The sequence below is a fragment of the Crinia signifera genome, chromosome 11 (assembly GCF_055691185.1).
Source record: "Crinia signifera chromosome 11, ASM5569118v1, whole genome shotgun sequence".
NCBI classification, from domain to species: domain Eukaryota; kingdom Metazoa; phylum Chordata; class Amphibia; order Anura; family Myobatrachidae; genus Crinia; species Crinia signifera.
The window spans coordinates 4,366,495-4,393,257 of record NC_139227.1 but is presented as its reverse complement, the minus strand read 5'-3'; the positions used below and the strand labels follow the sequence as shown (position 1 = coordinate 4,393,257).

General features: G+C 44.9%; 1 protein-coding gene across 1 annotated transcript in view; it reads right to left on the bottom strand.

Annotated features, from left to right (window-relative positions):
- Window positions 1-2,492: 2,492 nt before the first annotated feature.
- The window catches only part of MMP2 (matrix metallopeptidase 2), a 45,318-nt gene continuing 21,047 nt past the window's right edge, over window positions 2,493-26,763 (bottom strand). Inside the window, exons 7-13 of the mRNA XM_083165405.1 lie at window positions 26,005-26,178; window positions 24,051-24,206; window positions 19,202-19,355; window positions 14,211-14,347; window positions 6,604-6,763; window positions 5,786-5,892; window positions 2,493-3,587 (exon numbers count right to left, since the gene is read on the bottom strand). Coding sequence (XP_083021531.1) covers window positions 3,484-3,587; window positions 5,786-5,892; window positions 6,604-6,763; window positions 14,211-14,347; window positions 19,202-19,355; window positions 24,051-24,206; window positions 26,005-26,178 — 992 coding nt within the window. The 3' untranslated portion in view covers window positions 2,493-3,483. The remainder of the gene's footprint in view (window positions 3,588-5,785; window positions 5,893-6,603; window positions 6,764-14,210; window positions 14,348-19,201; window positions 19,356-24,050; window positions 24,207-26,004; window positions 26,179-26,763) is intronic.

Sequence of the window (26,763 nt, the reverse complement as noted above, 5' to 3'; positions counted from 1 at the left end):
GCACTGCAGACTTTCTGAGCAGCACCAAGCACCCGATCCAGACCTGCCCATTCCTATGCCAATTATCGATACACCGCGCATGATTTTGGGCCGCAATGTGCATGAGTGACACCTCCTACTGTACAGTGATGAACAGCCATTACTAGCCATTCACTAGGTGATTGACAGTTAGCTGGCGTCTGGGGGTGGTCACCAGCAGTTTAATGGGAGTGACAGAAATAACACAGGCCTGGCTGAATAAACGCAGGCATGCAGCCCAAGAACTTTAAGGGAGGGTGCGTGATGTCAGCTCCGGCCTCGATTACCCAGATTTGATCGCAGCCACCGAGTAAGTCCAAGGCTACCCGGCACTTGCGATTAGTGGCGACTAGTTGAAAACCCAATCGATGGGGAGTGTTTTACGAATAGTTTGGGACATATTCACTTGGCCGCTAATTCTTCACTAGTCATACACATCTGACCCCACAATGCACACGTTAATTAGCAAGGCGGGAACTCACTGTAGGGGGGTCTACCGGATCACTGGCAGATGCACATTCACAGCTGTGCAGTCAGGTCTGAATCGGGCCTAAATGACCTTATATTAAAGTACACTGATATATCCTCCGTAAGCTCCATTTTCTGAGACATACGACTGACAAATTCGCCTCTCGGTGAGCCTGGAGACTATTCCGGTACTCGTATTGACCCTGCTACTGTACATGCTGTTTTTCATCATGGTTAAGGACTATTTGAGGCACAAGGGTTCTACCACTAATGAACATTACACACTGTCCCCATCGGAAAACAGAGCAACCCGAGAACTGTTTGCAGACACAAAATATATTTTTTGTAATGTTTGGTTTATGTTTTATGCTTCTTAAATTATTCACCTAGTCCTAAGAGGCTCCGTGGCGGCTGGGACACGATAGTTGGATTAATACATTTATATTCTTACTAAGTGCCTGACTCTGGGTACTGCCTCCAATCTCAAACAAAAGAACAATGATTTGCTTCAGGCAGCGACGTGCGGTGAGCAAGGGTGTAACTACCATAGGTGCAAGGGGTACAGCTTCTATGGGGCCCAGATCTGAAGGGGGCCCATCTTTGCTGTCTAACTAATACGTTTTACATACATTTATCACCATCAGTTGCTAAATAGGGGGCCCTTACAAACTTTTGCTATGGGTCCTACGAATATCTAGTTACGCCTCTGGCGGCGAGGGTGAGGTCATTGCCTGGGGATGCACTGACCTCCCCGCACTGCACAGCCCCCCCCCCCCCCCCCCCCCCCCCCCTGGACTCACCTTCCCTCTCCTCGCCGGTGGCAGCGGCCAGTCCTCTCCACGGTGGTGGAAGCAGCTTTCTCCCAGCGGCGCCGGACTCCCCGCTGCAGCATCTTCATCAGGCAGGCCCTGCATGTGTGTGATTGGACAGCTGATCCAGCACTGGATCCGCTGCCCAATCAGATCTGGGGGCGTGCGTTCATACTGGTGCCCCTGTCATTGCGGCACCAGTATAAGTGCCACTTCCCCATTCATTTTCAATGGGCTTTTACAGCCCATTGCTGCACCCTGCCCGCCCCTACCCATCGTCCGCTGCTCTGAGTTTTAATGTTAACAGCGGGAGGTACCTTTTCCACTGCCTCCCACCCTCACATGCAGCAGTGTAAGAGGGTGGGAGGCAGCGGGAGAGGTATAAATGATGAAAATAATAAAAGAAGATATATAAATATCTTCTTTTTGTTATTTTCATTATTATGACAGGGGAGGCACTGCCTCCCCTGCCTCCCCTGACTGCACATCCCTGGTGTCAGGTCTTAATTGGGGTTTTGGACGCTTGCAAATTGTTTCCATCTCATAGATATAATTATTATATCACCTTGGTGGAAAATCCAGTGCAGGAGCCAACCAAAAATCCCCTAAAATAATAATGGCATGGCAGTTACACAATTAATAATACATATGCCCCTTTATTTTAAAAGTAACATTTTACTGATATCCTTCGGTTCCCCTGTGGTCTGCCATGTCCTACAATGCATGTTTTCTGGATTCATTAAATATCTGCATTAGTTTTACTTCCTTGTATTGTCTCATTTTCTGTTTAGTGCTATAACATTTCTACCATAAAGAAAGAAAAGAATATAGAGAATATAATAAATACAAATCAATCAGACGGAAATCACAGACTTTATTCATTTCTACACAGTATTAGGGAAGTAGAGATTTTTCTAAATTTCACATCAATGGAAATTGTAATCACTGATGAATAAACGTGCACACATTGTTGCAAATGAGTATAAACAAAAAGAAATTAAAATAATACTGTGTAGTCTAATATTAGAGCTAGACAGTTGTATTAAAAATTGACACCAGGGGGGTGAGATTTAATAGGATGAGAGATTCAGAAAGTGAGAGATTTGGTAAGAAATCTCCAGGTTTTTTAAAGCGGCAATCATTTACACTGCACAACCAGTCTGATTTAGCAGTGTAAATGATTGGCGCTTTAAAAAAAATGGCGATTTCTAACCAAATCTCTCACTCTCTGAATCTCTCATACTATTAAATCTCACCCCAGAAGTTTAAAGGCTTCAGGCTCAATACTGTACATACTGTTAAGTCTATAGAACAATACTGAATTTGTCTGCAACTAATTATTATCATTACAAGTTTTTAGGCAGCCTGTGCCTCTCTGTGTGTAGGTGTATCATTGATGTATGAATGGCACATATTATGGGGCGCATTTATCAAGCAATATTTGTGGTTAAATCACCACAAATATTTAGTATCCCCCAAATGTTTTAAAGGGAGACCGTAGCAGGGATCTCTGATCCCTGCTGCGATCCTACCTGCAGCGCTGCCGGCCGCATCCCCCGTAGGTTTCTATGGGGGATGCGAAGCTGCCCAATGTATCAACATCGGGCAGCCCGGCATCGCACCCCTGGGCTATCGCCATTCTGATATGTCGATAGCCCATTGTAGCCTATGGCTACACATCGCACTGCCCGAGCAGGGCAGTGCGGTAAGACGGGTCGGCGGGGGTCAGCGCATAACCGCGCATGCGCAGACCCCCCGGCTTCCGGGTCAGGGCTTTCGGAGCCCTGTCCCTGTGCCCTCAACTTTCATACATTCCACCGGTATGATCGCATTTTACAATGCGATCCTGGGCGGTAATATTCCGCCCAGATCGCATTGTAAATGCGATCTTGATAAATGCGCCCCTATATCATCACAATGGTTGTTGGGACAAACAACCATTCATACTGCAGTAAGCAAACACTACGTGCTCTGATTGTCTATATTGTCATGTTTGGTTTATACTCGTGTATGTAACACATTAAATTATTGTGTAGGAACAATGAGGTGCTCTTGCACATACAATCAATTGTACCAGTACCAGACTGGTCAATCAGTACATTTCTATCACCAATAACAAAAAGTCATAAACATGTAAACTGGAATACATACAAAAGACAATATGCAATTACTGTAACAATGAACACTTTCAGCAACCAAGCCAATCGGTTTTTACATTTCCGATTTTAACAATCTTCAATATCTTATCTTCCATTTCGTGGTAATACTGGTCTTTGAAGAAATAACTGTAGCCTAAAAGATAGGAGAAAAAAATCTCAGTTACAGAACATCAGCCAAATTTGCTGAGATAATGGAGCGCCTCCCAGCCAGCCTGAGTGAGTTAGATTTGGGTGGGGTGTGTTCAAACTGAAATCTAACTTGTAATGTATAAATAATGCAGCCAGTCAGGGCCGGTGCAAGGCACCGGAGCGCCCCAGACGAGTCGGGGTGGGGGCGCCCCGGTGCCGGGGGGAGGGGGGGGTAGTACCTGTATAAAAAATTGCTGCCCCGGCGTCCCTGCAGTGCTGGGGCGGTCAGGGGTGTCCGTGCCGTAGGGGTACCTGCGGCGCCGTCATGTGTATAAAGCTGGCTGCGGCCGGCGGGGTCCCTGTAGTGAATAGCAAATAACTAGCGCTTCCGGCGCCGCCGCGCGCATAGCGCTAGTTATTTGCTATTCACTACAGGGACCCAGTCGGCCGCAGCCAGCTTTATACACATGACGGCGCCGCAGGTACCCCTACGGCACGGACACCCCTGACCGCCCCAGCACTGCAGGGACGCCGGGGCAGCAATTTTTTTACACAGTTCGCTGGGGGTGAGGGGCGAACTGCAGCCCTCCAGGTGCCGGCGCCCTAGGCAAATGCCTAGAGCTGCCTAGTGGTGGCGCCGGCCCTGCAGCCAGTATTTACCCTGCACAGAAACAAAAAACAAACACCCAAATTTAACTCTCTGCACATGTTACATCTGCCCCACCTGCAATGCAGCATGGTTTTGCCCATTTTGAGAACAAGATCCATGGCTTGAAGACGGCCCCAGAATCATGTGAGCACAGGCCAACATTCTAGTCCTCCAAAATTAACCCTTTGTGTGCCAATATCTCTGTGAGAAATGTGCAAAATATCCACTAAAATAAATTCAAATAATAAAATGTTGTGTATTTCCTCTATAAGGTAACATTACACCGGTCATTATGATGAATACAAATGTTTGCTTACTGATTTTCACAAATATTTTGACAAATTAACTTGACACTCAAAGGGTTAAATTTAGTTCAGGAGCAAAGGTAGCAAAAGGGGGGGTCAAAGCTTCTTGGTTCTTTCACACACATGTTTTGAATGAATTCCTAGTCTAGCCGCCTGGGTTTGTTTTTGTTCTGTAGATTTAGCTGTGTAGGCTTGGGTCAGGCTTGTGGTGTTGTGTCTACCACCGCTTCGTATTGCTGTAACTTTCCAGGCATAGCAATTACTCCAATTCCATTATACTGTAATTATTCCACATGTGACCCTTAGAATGAGGCCAAGCTATTGTACTGTAAGAAGCAAGGCTAAATTGGCCATAGTGCTTATCGGAAAATTTCCCAGTAGGCGCAGTATCGAAAACATCGGACATTTGGCTAATTTGGACCTGTGCAAACAGGTCTGTATCTGCTGCATAGTGTTGGCTTTTGGGGACAAGTAAATAGCCACCAGGAAAAAAGAAGAGAGCAGCCAGCGTTGGCTTTTTCTCAAATCATTTTGAAATTAGATGATGGTTTCTTTCAAAATGGACAACATTTATTTATACAGTATATAAAACATATAAAATAGAATATAATAATTCTCATGGAATAAAATAGAAATACATAAAAAATGGATAGATGGTGTAGGATGATGACCATGTAGAGAACCAAGTCCCGCTTCCAAATAAAGGCTGTCAGATTTATATTCCTCAGGAGTATACACCATTCATACTATGGACTGACCAGCGGCATCCTTCATCTTGCACCCAGGTTTGCCGGACATACCATCTGAATTCATCTGCTATTTGCAGCATACCTGGATATCGAGCACCTGGTAATTAAAAACTGCTGCACCAAAACATTGACATCCTAATACCTTCTCAGTTTTTCCTGTATATAGGAGTATCTACAGCGTGTCCAAAGGGTATCAATTTACTTATTTTTAATCTTTTTCTCTTTTATTCCATGAGAATTATTATATTCTATTTTATATGTTTTTTTATACTGTATAAATAAATATTGTCTATTTTGAAAGAAACCGTCATCTAATTTCAAAATGATTTGAGAAACAGCCAGCGCTGGCTGCTCTCTTCTTTTTCTTGTTTATCGCCAGAGGGCTGACAATCCTCATACCAGCCGCAGTTAGCAGCGTACCTTATTATTTTCTTTTTAATAACCACCAGGAGATCGGTTACAGTAGCTAACTGTAATCCAACCAATCAAGCTTCCTTACCGCTCTTGAGGTCTACCACAGCATCTAGATTATCATGGACACCATTCCAGGCATCTGCAATTAATTTTGGGAAGCCAGGGTCCATTTTCTTCTTAACTTCATTATATCTGTGAGAATAAGAAATATAATAATAATTTAGCTGACATAAAAGACAATGGCAGATAACAATTGGCAAATGTGAGGCAGGTCAGGCAGTGGCGGGTTAGGGTTCAATTTTAAAATAAACTGGAACTCTCAGCCAATTAGCAGCCTCCGTTCTAAGCAGCCACTGCTTGGCTGAGAGAGCTCTCAGCCAATCAGACGAAGGGTATCATTTGACAGGTTTTTTTTTTATTCTAATACCCGCCCCTGCCAATCCTGCTCAACACCCGGCAGCGCTCAGCACCCGTTGCCCACCCCATGGGCACCTTAATAGTTATATTTTACTTTCTTGTCTAGTGTGTATGAGGCTTTATCTATGACTACTCACTGTACGTTGTATTGTACTGATATAACAAGTTACCCTGCTGCTGAGTATTGTGCTGGGCAGAGCAGCAGAGACTTTGCGCCACTTATGTTTTACAATAACTAATTCAAGTAGTTACATCACAAACACTATTATAAATATTTGAAATGAATGAGGTATAAATATACCATCAATGCAAATAGCTACCGTATACTGTCATTTTATAAATATAAAAATGAACTACATTAATAACATTGTAGAAGATGTACAGAAGCGATGGCAGCTGCACAACACATGTTGGTTTCCTACTACAGATGGGATATTATTACTATGAAGATCCCACAGCGGGTGCTCCCTCGTACACTGACATTACCTCCAGAACTTGTCCCCAGTAAAAATGTAAGTTTTTTTGTTTTTGCTCCAGTTGAAAGCAGCGTCCACGCGTTTGACATCTGCCGGAAGTCCAAGGCTAGTTAACTTCTTTGGGTATCCCCTTTCCAGTTCACTTGAAGAGTAAACCCAGTATTCATCACCTGTAAGACAAAATAAAATATACTGAAATAAAAAACATGTATACTTTACTAAGAACCTTATTCACGTTGACACGCAAAGCTGCAAAATTTGCAGCTTTGAATGTCCTTTAAACGCCGCCGGCACAAACACCCGCTGAATATTCCAACACACATGTGTATGTGCATGCACAGTCACTAACAATCTCTCCCCTGTGCGAACTCGCAGGGGAACGAATGGACCAGAATAAGGTCCTATTGTATATGTTCCTCTGAGAATGCTGAGAGGCCAGAGGCCGGTCAGAGAGACAACTTAGTGACCATAGGCACATAAATATGGGCATCAATAACTAGACATACATAGATAATTGTGTATGTGTTAAGGTGGCCATACACACGCAGATTTATCTTCAGATCTGGCTGGTTGGAACAAAATCCTGGTTATGGATGAGAGCAAATGACAGTTGATCATTTGCTTGGAAATGCTGGAAAACTGACAAACTGTCACTCATCCGTAACCATGTTTTTGATCCAACCAGCGAGATCTGAAGATAAATCTTACTAGTGTATGGGCACCTTTACTTCATTACACACATCAATGCGTATTTAATCATTCAAAATAACCAGTAGACTTAGTCGATGTGATATTTTTCATAACGGTGGGTGCTCCGTCTCATCCAGGGGGAGATTCTCTAAGCTAAAAATGCTGTAAAAACCCTTTTATCTGGGTTTTTTACCGCATTTTGGGATGCACTAAGCATCCCCTGCCGGGTTACCGCCCCGCACGGACCCCCGTCGCCCCGCATCGCCCCCTCACCTGTGTCCGGGCAGCACAGAGCTGTGCTGCCCGGACCTGTGACCCCGCAGGCCCCGCAGGTTGGTCGGTCTTTTCTGAGATTCTACCTGCTGCAGGTAGAATCTCAGAAACGACCATTGTAGTGGGTGGGGGTCGCGATCAGATCGCTATCACATTAGGGGCATTTTCGTGGCGGGTCGGCGGCGCCATCAGCTCGTGAGCGGGTCGTACTTTCCTTTGACGACCCCCTCACGAGCACCATCGTCCAGGTGTATACCGGGCATATCTCTTTAAACAGCAGCAGGTTGGACACAAACTAGTGTGATTGCGCTTAGTTATAAATTGTTGCTATCGGATATGTGGCATCAGCTGTGGAGAGGTAGCTGGGCTGCTGGGGAAATCCCTAGTGTGTCCTCCTGGTATGGAGCTCTGTACAGAATCAGTAGGGGGCTTGGTCAATGAAGGTGTAAGCTAGCCCCCATCATGCCCTGCTTTGTCATTTTTGCAATGTGTGCAGCACAGTAGTGCCAGGTTTACTAACACATGTCTGATTTTAACTACTGTGTAAATTATTTAATATTATCTAAAAGGCTTTGAGGGGAAAAAGCCAAGAACCAGAAAGGAAAAGTAAAGAAAAGTAAAGAATGAAAAGTAAAGAATGAAAATCATTGTGCATCTGTCTGTCTTTGTAAACTCCAATGCATCACATAAAGCAATAAAACTGTATTGGAACCTAGTAATTGTGCTTGTTGAGTATAGTATAATCCCAGAGAGGATAGCCAGCCCGAATCGTGGACGTACTATCATGCGTATTTCTGGTGCCGATAGTGTCTGAAACCTTAATTTCCCAAAGGAGACTGCTTTGAATCAAATTAATGATTCATACGTTGGGTATCTGAAATAAATCTAAATTCATGGCACATGTGGAAAGTATTAAAATTGTAGCCAACAGCGTCCATCCAGCAGACTTGTGGTTTTATTTTCATTTTTTTGCACGATCAACATTTTACAGAAATAAAATCATTATATCACTGTACCACGAACATTTACTTTACATGGAGCACGCAGTACTGTTCCAAAAAATAACATGATTTCAACATATTCCATAAAGATTAAAAATAGCAAATGGAGAACAAAATGACTTAAGGAACAATTTAATAATGTCCTAAGATTATGTGAGGGCTGCATAGGCACAAAACAACATGAGTACTTCATTTTTGTTATGTAGTTGTTGTCTGGGGGTTGTTGTCGCATTCCAGCCGACAAGGTCCATAAGCTTTTGGGGTTGATTAATAAGTGCTTAGGCAAAAGCAGGGTTAGGTAACACCAAGTTTAGTCCCTTTTAGGCTCTTTTATTTTTGCGTGCTGCATTATCTCGATGGGCAGAGTTTTCTGTCGTAAATTGGAGAGAGCCACGGCGGGGGGAGGTGAGGCCTCGCCACACTTTCTGCCTATACCACGAGAACAAGGACTCTAGGAACTGGGGTCCTTTTTAGTTCAGTTTAACCGTGAATTGTTATGGCCCCTGAGCCTGGTTTCCAACTCCCACCTTCAGCTTTTCACAGATGCTACTGGGTCCACTGGTTTTGGTGCCTTTTTAAGGTGAGTGGTGCATCGCTCCCTGGCCCCCGTCTTGGGTGACCCAGGGTTTCACTACTAACTTACTTTTGTTCCCCATTATAGTGACAGTTGTGCTGGTGTGATAATTTGGGGGTAGTTCAGGCTGTCAACAATCAACACGCTTCTTCTTCACAGACGTTGCCGCTGCTGCACCAACTGATTTGGAAATGTCTCTGTTTACACATTGATTTCTCAGTCAGGAAAGTCCCCCGAAGTTGATAACGGTATTGCTTTGTCTCGTTTCAATTTCCGGAGATTCCACAAGTTAGCCCCGGACAGGGGTGTACCTAATTTGTGGGCCCCATAGCAAAATCTTGAAAGAGCAACCCTTCATTGTCACTAAAATGCCCATTAGACGGGCTGAAGAAATAGTGAGGGGAGTGAGAAAGGAAGGGGTATGAGCAGGAGAGAGTGTCAGGGAGGGAGAGAAAAAGAGGGGAGCACAACAGTGACAGTGTCAGGGAGAGACAGTGGGCAGAATATAGCAAGCATTGTAAGATTCTTGCAATGCGTGCTGCCGCTCTCTGCATGCATACTAGCATTTAGTAATGCTGCATCCATAAAGAATTAGGCAAAGGACGGCTCTTGCGGTAAGAGCGATCCTGACTTCCGTGTTTTGGATGACAAGATTTAAAAAACAAAAAAATGAAATCAAGAGGGTGATTGATTCCCCCCCCCCCTCCCCCCCAAACCTATGAGCCCCATAGCAGCTGCATCCTCTGCACCCGAGAGCCAATGCCCTACGACTGACTTGTCCGCATTCTGTCTGGCAGATTGTAGATCAGGCTTGATGGCCTTCTCTCAGAAAGCGCTGGCACCTTCAACCCTTCAAGCTTATTCTGCTGAGTGATGCGAGTGGGAGTCTTATCAGACTAGCGGCGCAGGTTCTGGTAAGTCGGCCGATGATTGCCTGCAGGCCTTTGTTTGGGGCCATTATACCCAGGGCCATTCTAGAGCAGCCATGGGTACGGCGCCGGTGGCGATCTGGTACCACTCTAGATTGAGGCGCATACTAGACCCCACCAAGTTCTTTGTACTAACAAAGGCCGTTAAGGGTGGGCTAGGGAGAGGCATAGAGGTCTGCCTCAAATGATTCGGTCAGGTGTAAGATACCACATTCCAAAACAGACCAGTCATGGACGCTGGGAGACCATGAAAGTGCAGGCTGATGCCAGAAAGTGTCCGGTATGGTTGGCATCGATCCATGTAGTTACCAGTTACCTGCTGGGGGTGTCAGGGAATGTCTATGCTGAATTTGGTGTCAAAGGTATCAACCAGACCTCAAGGCTGCTAGGCTAGGTAGTATGGTGGTTAGCAAACAGCAGAATTTCAGTGTGGAATATTACATATAATGGCAGACATTTATTATGGTGATTACTAAGGAATAGCAACGTATTCTAAAATACTATAGATGGAGTGCTGGGACATTACCGCCACAAGAGTCCCAACTAATAGCTTTCAGTATAATAATAATAGCTATGACTACAAATATGGGTTATGTCTTGGGTTATGAGAGCCATCAGACTGTGCATGTGCAGAAAGATTTTAGGCAAAGGAAGGAGGGGAGGAGAGTCCAGTTTACCGGGGAGGAGAGTCCAGCCTACCGGGGAGGAGAGTCCAGCCTACAGGGGAGGAGAGTCCAGCCTACCGGGGAGGAGAGTCCAGCCTACCGGGGAGGAGAGTCAAGTCGACCTGGGAGGAGAGTCCAGCCTACCGGGGAGGAGAGTCCAGCCTACCGGGGAGGAGAGTCCAGCCTACCGGGGAGGAGAGTCCAGCCTACCGGGGAGGAGAGTCCAGCCTACCGGGAAGGAGAGTCCAGCCTACCGGGGAGGAGAGTCCAGCCTACCGGGGAGGAGAGTCCAGCCTACCTGGGAGAAGAGTCAAGTCTACCTGGGAGGAGAGTCCAGCCTACCGGGGATTAGAGTCCAGTTTACCGGTGAGGACTCTTCAGATTATTTTAACAAACCTAAGCTTTATAAAAATTAAAACAGGCTCATTAAACCTTAACCAAAGATGATTTGAAAGTTTCTTGAGCTCTGGTGATCTCCAGTGTTATACAGTAGTAACAATAAATATGTTATTTTTGCCATAATAATGCCAAAAGAGCAATTTTACTGCTACTACTCAATAAATAGATTCCTTTAATCTGGTGTTTACACGATAGTAGACAACCAGTCTGGTGGTTACCGATTACTGTAGCAGGCATCCAGTCTTGTGGCTACAGAATAACAGACTTCCAGTTTGTTGGCTATCGATTAAGAATATTCAGTCCAGTAAATACTGTTGTGTATATGTAACCTCCAATTTAATGTTGGTATACGGGGAAACTTCCAGATTGACAACTACTATTATACTTTTACAGGCTAAATATTTGCAGATGAAAGGGTAAATGTACTAATGGTGTGTACACACGGTACAATTTAGCGTACCAAAATCACATCAGGATCCAGTGTCGGACTGGGAGGTTAAGGGCCCACCGGGGGAAGGGGGGGGGGAGCGCATCTTACCCTCACCCGACACTGATTCAGGTGAGGGTGAGATGCGCCTGCCATCGCAATGCTTCGTTTGGGAGCGGGGGGGGGGGGTGACTGTGCACACCTTTCACCTTGCTAGGTGTCCTTGTTGCTGCCACTGGCCGAGGAAGGCAGCAGCGGCACTGCACAGCGCAGACCCAGAGCTTGCTGACCACGCCGGAAAGCGGTGACCGGTCGCACATGTAAGCTGCCTCCTACGGCTGCAGCTTGGAGCTGCACTTCATCCTGCGCTACTACAAGCACTTTGGTGAACCTAGATAGGATGGGCACTGGGGGCCTGCCTGGGCTGCCACGGGAGAGGACAGGGGGATAAACCTTTTCGTCAGGAGTTGGGACCCACCTAAAAAAGAGGGCGTGGTCAAAAATCACCGGGGCCTACCGGGGAATTCCCTGGTCCCCCACTGGGCCAGACCGAGCCTGTCAGGATCGCACATAGATTGTATGGTGTTCGCACACGCTTTTTAACCTTTCAATCCCGATTCGATCCAGATGCGCGCTCCCCTACAGCACAACACAAAGCCAGATAGACAGGGCTGCATTGACTATATAGTACAGATCTGTACTATATAGTCAATATTAGGCCACTTGTGAGGGTCTAACAGGTAAAAGACCGGTGGCATATTATTCGCACAGTCACAGTAGTCCCAGCGTTTGGGCCTGGGTCCCCTGTGCGCGAGGCTCAGGCCAGCCCAGCAGCATGGGCGTTAATCTTATCAGTTGATCAGTCCCTAACCTGTGTGTCAGCTGACGCTTCCAGTCAAACTGTCAACTAAGTGTATAAAGCTCCCAGCTCTCCCACTGTCAGGTTGCCTGTGTCGTAAGTATTACAGCTGGATGCGTCAGGTTTAAAGGAGCCCACACACGCACCGTTGCCGGCGGTGCAATGCTGTACGATGGGGTGCACGCTCCCGCGGCACCTCATCGTACAGTACAAAAAGTATGTGCTGCACATACTTTTTGTACTAGCTTTTTCTAGCATAGCATCGCATCGCATGCACATCGTATGCACAAGGCATACGATGCGATGCTATGTGTGCTAGTTAAGCCCACAACGCACGCCGGGATCGGTGCGTGTGTGGGCTCCATAAGATGCGCTACTCTGAGTATCCAGTTACTGCTTTGTACCGGAGTAATCTAAGTTTTCTATTTGTTCCTACTATACAATATGCACTGCCTGGGAATCACGGAGAGCCATTATCCCGGATCCAGTCTGGTCAGCACTCCTTTGTTATCATTCCAGATTCAGCCCGGTCAGCAATCCAATCTCACCATTGTGGATCCTGCCCAGTCAGCACTACGGTCCCATTGCAGATCTCCAGCGGTTCCAGTCCGATATTGCTTCACTATCAGTTCCAGTCCAATATTGCTTCACCTTCGGTTCTCACCCAATATTTCTTCTACAGCGGTTCCAGTCCGATATTGCATCGCCATCAGTTCAGACCTATATTGCTTCCCCCTAGTTTTCAGTTCCAAAATACCTCACCATCGGTTCCTGTTTTCTAGCTTTAGTCCATCTGATGCAGTCAGCAGACCGCGATTGGCCCGTCAGGTACAGCGACGACGGAGAAGACCACTGATGGGGTGAGACTTTGCCCCTGCTCTGGGTTTATCCGACTCTCTGCTCCCAGCACAGAACAACTCCAGTCACATGCAACCCTGATACAGTTCTGGAGACATCCAAATACCCCACAATATATTTACTTGTATGGGATTTAAAACATCATGTCCATATGCAATGAAAAGATGGCATTAACCTTTTCAGTGGTGGTTTTTTTTGGGGGAGCGTTCCCCACTGGGTGAGTTTTTAATGGGGAGCGCTCCCTTAAAAAAAAACAATACTGCCTCCCCAGGTCCGGGCAGCGTCGCTGAACTGTCAATCAGCCGCTGCCCGGCCCTGCGCCCCGGTGCCCCGTCCCTGGCCGCCGGCTTGTCATAAGCTGGCGACGGAGACTTGTATAGAAAAGCCGGAGGGGAGGAGGAGGAGGGAGGAAGGAGGCGTGGCAGAGGGTAGGGAGTCGGGCTTTAAAGAGTGGCAATCCCGAGAATTTTCGGGGCTTGCCAGACTGGGCACTGAGGCACAGCCTGAAAAATTCTCGGGATTACCACTGAAGGGGTTAATAGTATCAAACACAATAAAATCAGATTTAAGCATAGAAGAAGGTATTCCTGTTAAATTTCATACCATAAAACAGTGAATATGAACAATATGTGCCATTTAGATACTATACTGATCTATTTATTCAATAATCATATGTATAGTGCAGGCATGTCCAAACTACGGCCCTCCAGCTGTTGTGCAACTACACATCCCAGCATTCCTTGCAATAGTTTTAGCATTTAAACTTTGGCAAAGCATGATGGGACTTGTAGTTTCACAACACCTGGAGGGCCATAGTTTGGACATGCCTGTATAGTGTATCTGGAAAGTATTTCAAGCACTTAATTTTTCACACATTTTGTTCTATTACAGGCTTATTTAAAAAAATATATATATATATTATTTTTTTTTGGCTTTTTTTACCTGCAAATAAAACAGTTTTTTCTTCCTGGGGTTCTTCATATACAGCATCAATTTTTTCAGGTACGTCTGGCCAGAAAGTAGCAACTAGTAGAGGGCCGGAGGGCCGGCTTCGTCTGTTCACTGATCGCCATATAAATCTGGAAGAAAACAGATATGAGATTACCGTTTACACTTGTACTTTTTTTATTTTACACAAATGCAAAGGCAATCTGTCTAGCTGAAACAGATATCAATATATTAGAATATTTACTGGAGAACAGAGAAAAAAGACTCTCTCTTTTTTGGGGCACTCTTTAACTCAGATTACTCATGGTAATCTGTATATTTTAATTATGTAGTAATATCACATAAGTAAGTAGTGAGTGAACCACACTCTTCACTTGCCACTATACTGCCAACGTGGCATATAGCTGCTCCACATGTATGAGGACAATTGTATATATGCGCTGTTAGATGAATGCTAGGTAACAATGTATTCAGGAAAAAAGATGGGGGAACCTTAAAAGGGGCTCCCTCTTTTTCCTGTTTAGGGAAAAGTTAAATTATTAAAATATAGCTTTTATTAGGTACTTATAAAAAATTGGCTAGACAAACGTGTAGGCAAGACATAGACATACGTACATATAGACAAACATATAAACGACTGTATACGTGTATATCTCCGTATATATGGCAAAGTAGAACATGGAAACAGTTTAAGCGGGGAAAGAAATTGTAGCGAATATTGTATCCCCTTAATTGGCTGCTCACACTCACAGTCTGTCCAAGCAGCTACTCTGTCCCAAAGGTCTGATATGCCTCGGGACCTGTTTCAAGTGGAAAGTGTATCTATTGGTTTTAACACATTCAACAAATGTTGCTAAAGTCTTGCAACAATAATTCTGACACAATTAGTCCTAGATACGGAGAGAATGTGTTAGTCATATATATATGCTAAAAATCTTCATTTACATTTGTGGTCCTGTTTCTGCCACGGAGGGCGTATACATCCACAGTTTAACTGTTCTAGTACCAGTATACATGTCGAATGTAACAATATCGAGTATTATAATACATTCTGTATTCAATATTCAGCAGAGCAAAACAGTTAATGCTTAGGGCAGAAGTATAAACACTTTTGGGGTATCAATACAATGTGTCCGCTAGTGTTAGTCTTATTGTCTGTACATTTTTACCCCTTACTCATCCGTGGGGACCTAGGGTGAAATGGGGAGGTAAAATAGTTTGCCACTCTCTTCCTATGTCACCTGTTCACGTGCTGATATTAAGTGGACCGAGGTAAGGCAGAGAGAGATATAGAATAGTCTGACATTCCCTTGGGGTTGAAGTGAGGTACTCCCAAACCGACTTTATATACCCGAGCAAAAAAGGTTGTGGGGCCTGGTCTCAACGGGGGAGGTCTCCCTTCCCGTCAGGCAAGTCCCTCGTCCAATGGTCAAGCTTCCACCTAGGTGGGCTTTTGTGGGTATTGTGGGGGAATACCTCCCCTTGGGGTTGTCAGAGAAAATATAGATGGCTCTGCGGGCCCTTGAGTGACAGGCGGCTACTGCCCAGCTTTATATACCTCTCCGTCAGGGTGGAATTAATACATAAGTTTCTTGAAGAGGTCTCCCTTCTTCAAAAAGTGCTTTCTACACCTCTGACAGGCTGCCACCCATTTAATATGGGTGGGCCCTTAGGGTATTTATTTCCTTAAAACTTTTCTCTGTACGATACTAACTTGTGCACCGGTCACCATCCCTTCCCCTTTCCCTTTAAAAGTATATTAGAATATTTGCCATACTTCTTATTATTTGTATGGTAGAGACCTAAAACATCATTACGATAAAGGAAAAGAATAACAGCCGTCTTGTCCGCCTGCCAAAGTATATCGTAGTGACCGGGGGAGGGAGGGAAAGTACAAGGTTTAAGTAGAGTACAATATGTATATCATGTTTCATCCCACACATCACCAGCAGCTTAGTTATCACAGTGACTTGCGGTTAGCTTGCTGACCACCTCTATTTTTGGCATATTTTTCAGATGTGTTTTTCGCCAACCTCAACTCTTACTACATCTGGTAAATTCTATTAAAAACATTTGAAAAATATTTTGGCGTGACCAAACAATAATGTGAGGTTATGGAGTTTAGAGGAGGCAGAGGACTTATCAATTAAGATGTTGATGTCACTTAAGACACTTAAGACAATGCAGAGACGATATGAAGAGTGTAAGTGAGGGAGCCAAGAACCAAAGTTGTGAAGGTTGGATAGATGTAATGTATACAGACATAGCCACACAGTAGCGCACGCAGGGGGGGTTTATGAGTACCCAGAAACCCCCCCAGTAAACTGAGTGTCCTAGTCTGAAAGCTGAGGGTCCCCTCTTTCCATGGGTACAAGAATTTTAAAAATCGTCCGTGGGGAACCGGAGATATCTGACTTCAAAGCAGTGGTCCCCATCCAAGCCTGTTAATTGCTCTCCCCAGTCAGATATTTCAGGTTCTGTCTGACTTAGCGTTTTTTTGAGGGTATATTCCAAAATCCGGGACTCTCCGCCTTTGAGGGACACTAGAAGCTGTTCTCTACTGTGCCCAAAACCAGAGATATCAGCCTTCAAGCAGCTGGTTACTGCTCCAGCTCCACACACCTGGTATGTAGTTTTATATACTCGTTGGTGGATTGCTCTGCCTCCTGAAATCTGATCCCCTAGTCCCCTAGTACCATTATTTGGTAGGTGGGATTCTCTAGTTTTTAATTCCATTAAAAGCTAAGAAATCTAGTTCCAGGAACTGGAGATGTCTGCAGTGAAGCAAGCTGTCCTCCCACCAGAAAATTATGATTAATAAGCCCACTCCACTATACACCCCTCCTCTGTGTATTAAACGTCCTCTACCACCCTGGAAGTTATGTATTGGGACCCCTTCATTCAGCCCAATGCCCCCTTCTCCAACCTCATCTCCCACCATCTGTGCAGTAAAGGGGTAATTAGTGGAAATTACTGAGCCCTACATGCTAAGCGGTTGATATAATACCCCCTACCACCCGCGGGACATCAAAGCTTCCGCTCATAGCACCCCCCACCCCTACCGCTGAAGGATAGGTAGGGGCCCCAATACACTAAGTCAGGACTTATACAGAGGCGGGCTGGGCTGGGGGGCAGGGTGCCATGGGCATACTAAGTTAGGACTTATACCAGGGGTGGGCTGGGCCGGGGGGCAGGGTGCCATGGGCATACTAAGTCAGGTCTTATACAGAGGCGGGCTGGGCCGGGGGCAGGGTGCCATGGGCATACTAAGTTAGGACTTATACCAGGGGCGGGCTGGGCCGGGGGGCAGTGTGCCATGGGCATACTAAGTTAGGACTTATACCAGGGGCGGGCTGGGCCGGGGGGGGGGGTGCCATGGGCATACTAAGTTAGGACATATACCAGGGGCGGGCTGGGCCGGGGGGCAGGGTGCCATGGGCATACTAAGTTAGGACATATACCAGGGCCGGACTGGGCCGGGGGGCAGGGTGCCATGGGCATACTAAGTTAGGACTTATACAGAGGCGGGCTGGGCCGGGGGGCAGGGTGCCATGGGCATACTAAGTTAGGACATATACCAGGGGCGGGCTGGGCCGGGGGGCAGGGTGCCATGGGCATACTAAGTTAGGACTTATACAGAGGCGGGCTGGGCCGGGGGGCAGGGTGCCATAGGCATACTAAGTTAGGACATATACCAGGGGCGGGCTGGGCCGGGGGGCAGGGTGCCATGGGCATACTAAGTTAGGACATATACCAGGGGCGTGCTGGGCCGGGGGCAGGGTGCCATGGGCATACTAAGTCAGGACTTATACAGAGGCGGGCTGGGCCGGGGGGCAGGGTGCCATGGGCATACTAAGTTAGGACTTATACCAGGGGCGGGCTGGGCCGGGGGGCAGGGTGCCATGGGCATACTAAGTTAGGACTTATACCAGAGGCGGGCTGGGCCGGGGGGCAGGGTGCCATGGGCATATTAAGTTAGGACTTATACCAGGGGCGGGCTGGGCCGGGGGGCAGGGTGCCATGGGCATACTAAGTCAGGTCTTATACAGAGGCGGGCTGGGCCGGGGGGCAGGGTGCCATGGGCATACTAAGTCAGGACTTATACAGAGGCGGGCTGGGCCGGGGGGCAGGGTGCCATGGGCATACTAAGTTAGGACTTATACCAGGGGCGGGCTGGGCCGGGGGGCAGGGTGCCATGGGCATACTAAGTTAGGACTTATACCAGAGGCGGGCTGGGCCGGGGGGCAGGGTGCCATGGGCATATTAAGTTAGGACTTATACCAGGGGCGGGCTGGGCCGGGGGGCAGGGTGCCATGGGCATACTAAGTCAGGTCTTATACAGAGGCGGGCTGGGCCGGGGGGCAGGGTGCCATGGGCATACTAAGTTAGGACTTATACAGAGGCGGGCTGGGCCGGGGGGCAGGGTGCCATGGGCATACTAAGTCAGGTCTTATACAGAGGCGGGCTGGGCCGGGGGGCAGGGTGCCATGGGCATACTAAGTTAGGACTTATACAGAGGCGGGCTGGGCCGGGGGGCAGGGTGCCATGGGCATACTAAGTTAGGACTTATACAGAGGCGGGCTGGGCCGGGGGGCAGGGTGCCATGGGCATACTAAGTTAGGACTTATACCAGGGGCGGGCTGGGCCGGGGGGCAGGGTGCCATGGGCATACTTAGTCAGGACTTATACAGAGACATACTCGCCAACATTAATATTTTGCTGTTTATATTGAATGCCGCTAGGTCAGACATTTTGCATTGTTATTCCCCATCCCCAAATGGCGCAATGATGTAATGTCTATGAAGACAGGTAAGGACCAAAATGATGCACTTCTCACAAATTGCACCATATTCACCCCGCCCTTCCATGTTGTATCAGTGATTCTGTATCTGTGATCTGTCGTTATGTTATAATCCATTATCTGAGTTACAAAGAAAGATGCCAATATAGTTCTAGTAAAAACCTTCAACTCCGATGTTCCTTACCGATCTTTAAAGAAGAATATCTCCCCTCTTATTTGTGTAATCCCATCAAACACAATGTCTTTCGTGCACAACTCCGGAGTGACAGGGCCTAGAGTTGGAGATGGTCCTGGTCCTGGTCCGGGTCCGGGTCCAGGTTTACTTTCGGATCCCTGGCCTAGAACAAGTAAGTAAAGTTCAGCTGTCAGATGGGACTTGCAATTAAATGGAATCCCTGAGCCCTTGTACTATGTGTATTTGTGTAAATGGAAGGCACTGCTAAATGGGTTTATTCCTAAATATTCACCTCACTGGTTGCAGTCTGCACCATATATGTCATTGTTTAGAAATTCCCTGGAATTTTTCCTGGAACAAATAGCTAATAATGGGCCTGATTCTGGTTCACTTGCAAAAGCAAATTCTCTCTCTACTGGACAAAACCATGTGCACTGCAGGTGGGGCAGATGTAACATGTGCAGAGAGAGTTACATTTGTTTCTATACAGGGTAAATACTGGCTGCTTTATTGCAATGTGAAAATAAAGTAGCCAGTATTTCCCCTGCATAGAAACAAAATAACACCCAAATCTAACTCTGTCAGCACATGTTACATCTGCCCCCCTGCAGTGTACATGGTTTTGTCCATTAAAGAGAGAATTTGCTTTTGCAAGTGAACCAGAATCAGGCCCAATATGTGCCTGTAAAGTTGACAGCTGAGGCAGCTGTGAAAATGATTAAACATTTTATATATAAGGCACCAAAACAGCGCTGTACATATGGCAACAGAACAAGGTACACAGAACATTGCATAACATTACAGAAGCCAAGACATAAACAGAGCACAATAAAGCTGTGTAAGCACGGTTCAATTCAGTGTCATTTTCTATGAGATTTGGACACAGTGTTAGCTGCATTCGATGCAGATTCGATCCCGCGTGTACACAGCATATAACAGCATAACAATTAGGAACACAATTCTCTACATAATGCAGCTGGGAAGCGGGGTGATGGAGGGCGGAATTACCGAAGGGTGACAACTGTCTACTTCTGTGGCTGAGTTCTGAAATATATGCTCTTGCTCTCTCTCTACCTAAAATATATATGTATGTGTAGGGAGGGGGGCACCAATATATATCTTGCCTCCGCAACTGGGGTGAATTTACACCACTGATTGTCAACATGACCTAAATGTCGACAATCAGCATGTTGACATTCACAGTGTCAATGGTACAGGGTTAGGTTTAGTGTTAGGCTGCGGTTAGGGTTTGGGTAGGGTTAAGAATCTAACTCTAGAAAAATACAATGTCAACACTCCAGCTGTCGACACACACAATGGAGAATATTCTATTATGTTCTGATATTTCCAACAGTTGGAAATAACGGCACATACCTATTCAATTCAGGATTTTAGCCCATGCAGATAGGACTTTGTTGCAAGTCGAAGGTGCATTGTAGAAAACGTCTGCTAAATTTATAAAATCTACTGCCTAGTATTGGGTTAGTTGGTTTTCTAATGGTCGGGCATGCACTGACCAAATATTATAGGGAAATATCTGCAATGGACACTCCACCGGGTACATTTATTAACTAGCTTTGGAATAAACATTTGGTTGCATAGACATTGTGATAATTATTGCCAATATGGGTAAATCCTATGACAAAAAGTAAAATATACCATTTAATAATCAAACTTTCTCTTCCTTTATTGGACATTGTGTCACTGTGGCCATGTATAGTACCTACTGGATTTAGTTGACATTTTTTCAATTGTTAAAAAGCTCCCTTAATATATCTTTGAATGGGACAACAGCAAAGAACACGAACACAGAACACGAACACAAAACACGAACCATTCATTAAAACCAAAAACATACAGTACAGCAATACAACAGAACACAATACAAGTATAAATGCCAGGGGATATAGTTATAGTGCAAATAATGGTCAAAGTAAAGCTGGGTACACATCTATAAGATCTAGGTTTTCGGTCTAGCATTCAGTTGACCCTACTCCCGATTAAACCTCCTCAAACTCAAGTCAATAGGCGCGTACACACTTATACATTTTTATTTGCGACGTTCGATCTTCTCCGGTGAGAACACTGGCCCTGACCGGTGATTAACCAGATTTATCCAGCATGCTGGTTCTTAATTGCCAGGCTATGGCAACACAAGGGCAATACACGGGTTATGTAAAGAAACTGCCCAGAAATCACTAGACTAATGCATGATAGATTGCTAGACTAATGAGGGAGAGAGGGAGATTGCTGATGTGTCAGGGAGTCTCCCGCAGAATACAGGAGGGTAGGCAGCTATGGTCTACGGGCTGCCGGGGGCGCGATGGTGCGACATTTTGGGAAGTTGACAAGATGTTGCGGGGGTGTGGTACTGACAATGCCTGTGCATTCAGACTGTTTGCAGGGAGAACCTCGGTGGCTGTGTGACGTCACACACAGCAACTACGACTCAAAACATGGCAGACCAGCCAGGGGCCACATATAAAATGTGAGTACTTCACTACATAACAAAGTGATCGAATAATAGCAATGATTTTGCATTGTGGGGAGGGACTTGGCATGCGGGGTGACCTTTCCCCTGTGCTGGGTTCCCCCCCCCCCCATATGCTAAAGGAATCAGTTGTATTTTTGCAAATCTGTTAACACTACAACTGATGTTGAAATAGGTCCAATATAAAATATAAGCTGAAATTAACCTCTTTCGCCAGGGAAATCACAATAATTAGTGTCACACTTTGAAACATCATCCCGTGTTCTAAACCTAGAACCTCCTTACAGAGATGGGCAAGTGCTCATGGACCAATGCTGTATGCGGCTCTGTAACAGTCTAGACTACATACATCTCAAATAACAGCAGATCATTTGTAATTAATTGCTATGTGCTCTGCGACTTTACATAAGGATCTTTTTAATCAATCCAATGCTACACTTTAATTGCTAATCAAGAACTTTGAATGACTCATCTCCTCCACTGTGTTTTTAGAAAAACCTCCTCATTCAGATCCGAGTCATTTCTGGGAAGTAAAAGATCATCAAAACAGAACACAAAGGGAGTTTATTTATAACAGAGACAAAACAATATTGCTCATAGGAGACAACGCCAGTCACATATTCTGTGAGTGTTTTCTCTGTGCCAAGGTGATGACCACATCATATGTAGAGACAGGGGGTGACATGTAATAGGGTGCGTTTTTAGAAATGTGTCTTTGTTTTGGTCAAAAATGACACCTCAACTCGCACATGTACTAAGGTTTCTCATAGAAAACATTACAATCACAAATGTATTAGGGTGCAATATTTCAAATCGCACCCTAAACATTACCAAAAATCAGAAGAGAAATAGACCTGCTTCTGGCCATGGGTCTGTCGATGGGTCTGTCCAAGAAAGTGTGTCAAAGTAAAAAAAAAAACAAGCACAACCAGCCCTGGGATATTTTGGCCCGTCATGGTCCAAAAAAAAACGGTGGACAAAAACAGTAGCGGTTCCAATTCAGGCTCGGACCGCATTGCTCTGAAAGCATAAACCCACCGCAGAACATCTTTAGGGTGAGAACAATGGATTTCTTTGTCAACCGGTGACCAATCAAAGAGACCCATTATAGTATGTCTTTATTCATTTGCTATACATGTCATTCATTATTTTTGTTTGAACTTTTTTAACAATAAATATTGTCTCATTTACCCCTGCAAAGGGAGTATCGGAACATTTTTTTTATGGTAACTGCACCCAAACAAGTGCATATTGTGCATTTTCTATCTGTAGAGTTTGTGTACTCTTCCATGCGCTGTGGGCTGCAATTCACCTTCATTTATTGCGCAATATATATAGAACACTTTTGCCAATTCTATCACAAGTAGATCTAGACAAGTATATTCACCAGTATTACTGTCACCAATCAAAATATTTTTAAATACTGCACATAATAATGCTTTTCCCACTTTGATTAGAAGAAACAGTGACACTTAGGGGGTCTATGTACTAAGCCTAGGAAAGCGATAAATTGGAAGGTGATAAAATAACAGCCAATTAGCTCCTAACTACCATGTTACAACTTACAGGCTCTTGAAAAAGAGAGAGCGCCAGCTTGCTCCCCTTGCCAACAAAAACTTTCATTACATGAATTTAATATTTCTAACTATGGGGCAGATGTATTAAGCCTGGAGAAGAGATAAACTGGAGATAAGGTAAAAGAAGATAACGCACCAGCCAATGAACTTTGATTGAAAATTACAGTTGGGAGTTGATTGGCTGGTGCTTTTCTCCAGGCTTAATACATCTACCCCATGTACATTATTTTAAACTCTAGAACTAGCACTTCTATTAAAAAGAAATTCATTGTAAATCAATGCGATTTGATTTAATTCAATGGGAAATTCTTACTTTATGAAAATTACCTGTAGGTCAGAAATCAATTCAATTATCTTTCCATACGAGTACATAAATATACCTGCACCAGCAGATGACACTGAGATAAGTATCAGAGCGTCATTATTTGGTGCCACTGAAGATGGTTTAAATAAGAGAAGGAAAAACATGAGGGAAGAGTGCCCTTCTCCTTAGAGCTTACAATCCAAGTGACAGTGTTGACCTAATCAATGTAATCCAGGACCTAATACCTGTTGACCTAAAGTCTGGAAACCCTTTGCTATACTTCAACTTACTTCAATGCATTAATATAGATTATACAACTTTAGGGCAATTTATCTGGTCACATAATATGTAATAATGAAAATAATGTAATGAAAATAAAAGATGGTGCTTGATTGTGCAAGTCTGGTCTTCGACAGACACCTTTTAACCTCACCATTAATAATGATGATCAACAGTTGAATCTGAAGTTCCAAGGATCAAACTTACCATAAAGTTCCTGAATCCCACTGACATCATCTTGTGAGAGTCGAAAGTTCTTGATGTATGTGTAAATAGGAGCCATTAAGGCACCTGGGTCATCCGAATGTTCAAGTCCAAGAGCGTGTCCAAACTCATGGGCAGCAACGAGAAACAGACTATAACCTGAGAATAAAGAATTGACAATAAATAAGACCGATGCTTCTCAATCTACAAACACATACAATTTTTTTTAGTAAATAATAAAACTTTCCATAAAATATGATCTGTAGGTTCATTCAAATAACGTTAACTTCTGATGATTGTGTAGGTCATGTCAGCCACACGCAACAGGTGCACACAATCATTATCACAGCAATGCAATATCCATAGTAATTCAGCAGAATTGGTTATTCTGAAGGGCTCAATTTCAAAAAGTCAGTTCTAATTTGTCATAATCTAAACTGCTACATTACTCTGGTCAACTGTAAGTTTTATAATGTTATGTGGCGTAGAAACATCTTGGAGCTCGGACAGATCAGATACGAGGCATTAAGCCAGACAAGCCAAAAGAATTGGACCACTGAAATGCACAGGGGCAATTTTACCATTAGTGGAATCCCCTTTTTACAGTGATAAATTGCCAAACTAATGTGAACAAATCCTCATACCCAAATGCCCACAATAAACCCCTTTTTAGCTTAAGTGCTATCTTGTCATAGTTATCCTTGATAAATAAGCCAATATTCAAATTTAGTGATGGAATCAACATTCATAAAACATGTTACTATGTGCGTGTGCACACAAATTTTCAGGGTGGTGCACCCCTAATCAGGGTGGTGCAATGTGGACGAATGTGTTTCCGATATGGACAAATGTGTCAGGGACACATATATACATTGTTACAGTTTTGTGCTGTCCATATTGGGAAATTAAAGATTTATCAAACTTCTTAAGATGACAAGAGGAGGTGTTGTCAGGGCGCGGCGAAACGCGTTTTTGAGGACACATACCCACGAGTGACCTGGTGCCATATGCTGCTGCACAAGTACTGCACAATTTAAGTGGACAACTGACGGTTGGATCCGGCATAGGTAAAGTGGACATTGTAGTACCATCACCTTCTACACAGCCGGCAGCCGAGGAGTCCCGCCTCCTAATACCATCTGCACAGTGCGCCTATGACACGGCCTTCAGACGCACAGAGCATTCTCCTCTCCCGACTAAGCCTGCTGGACGGCAAACAGTCTATTACAGTGAGGAGAGCAGCATCCGCCCACACTATCAGCATTGTGAAGCCGAGCACCGGCAATACAGACTGTTCTGATCACCACCGGTCACGGGTAAGACTGCTCCGTTAAAGAGCACCTGTATCCCACAAGGATTCCCGCAACCCATACCTCTGCTTTTTCCCCAATACCATCTGGGAAGTGCGCATACTTAAGAGACTGGGAGCCATATTTCTTTATCAGTGAGATACGTACCGACTTACAGCTAGCCCCGTTCTATTAAGAACCTGCATAGAGCACGCTAATACCATTGGCCAATGTGTCTACATGTTTGTGTTGTTTTAGTTTGTTTATAATACCTTATTTTAATGTACTATTAATGTTTAGAGTGTTAATACATTTTCATTGTGTACATACGGCGCCTACTGGTATTTCTTTTTCACTAGGGAACAGGAACTGCATGGGTTTTCAAAGTTGGCGGGGGGCTAGAATGAACACTATATAAACTGATTATTCATTAACTTATTGTAGCTAATGGGAAGAGCACAGATCTAGACAATGTCATCCAGTTCTAATATGGGTGGATCAAAAGTACATTCATTCATACAAATCGATAAAACTTTATACAACCAGCACTATAACAATACAAGCAGCTAGAATGTCACATGATCTACTCCTGTTTTAGCTTATGCAGCACACGGTCACTTGCTCAATGAGCAATGCACACACAAGGTATTTATTGTACATTCTCATACCTTGGTCAGGACAGAAGCCCCATTTGCGGTCATCGTCATAGCTGCTGCTTGTGGCACACCACAGTTTGCCATCACTTCTTCCAGAGCTGGTGCAGGAATTATATTTATTGCCAAGGAAAGTGAAAGGAAAGACGCACGGAGAGCCTTCTGCATTCCCTCCCACTGTGGACAGTGCTGTGGACAGAAATACGTGGAAATGCTGAGATAACATCACACTAAAAGCAAATGATGGTACAATTAGCCAAGTCATCAGCTTCCAAGAACGGGAACAACTACAAACAGAGTCTAATTATACAGTATTGATATATGATGTCATGACTGTCCATAAATACCGGATAGCAAGCAGGAATACCGATTGCATAGGCATTATTATGGGACTTCAGATATAATTATTCCATATTAAGGATTTAATCCACAGGAATGGAGAGAACTTCCCATGATACATTTAGTACAGAAACCACTATAAATCATAACAAGCCCCTGGAGGTGAAATAGACAAAGGTGCCGGCATCAGCGCATGTAGCACAGCTGGGGGGAAGGGGGTAGAAGAGGAAATAATGTGCCAGGTAATCTGACAGTCTGCTTCCAGCCACTTCCCTTCGGTTATCTTCTGCCTCATTTTCATTGTTTCTCTCCAGCCTCATCACCTCATGTTTCTGCAGCTCCAACCACCCAGCATCCGCCAAACATCTCTTTTCTGTCTCCCAAGTCCCAAGATAGACACAGCTTGATGTTCTGCGCCACTATAGGGTTGCAGCC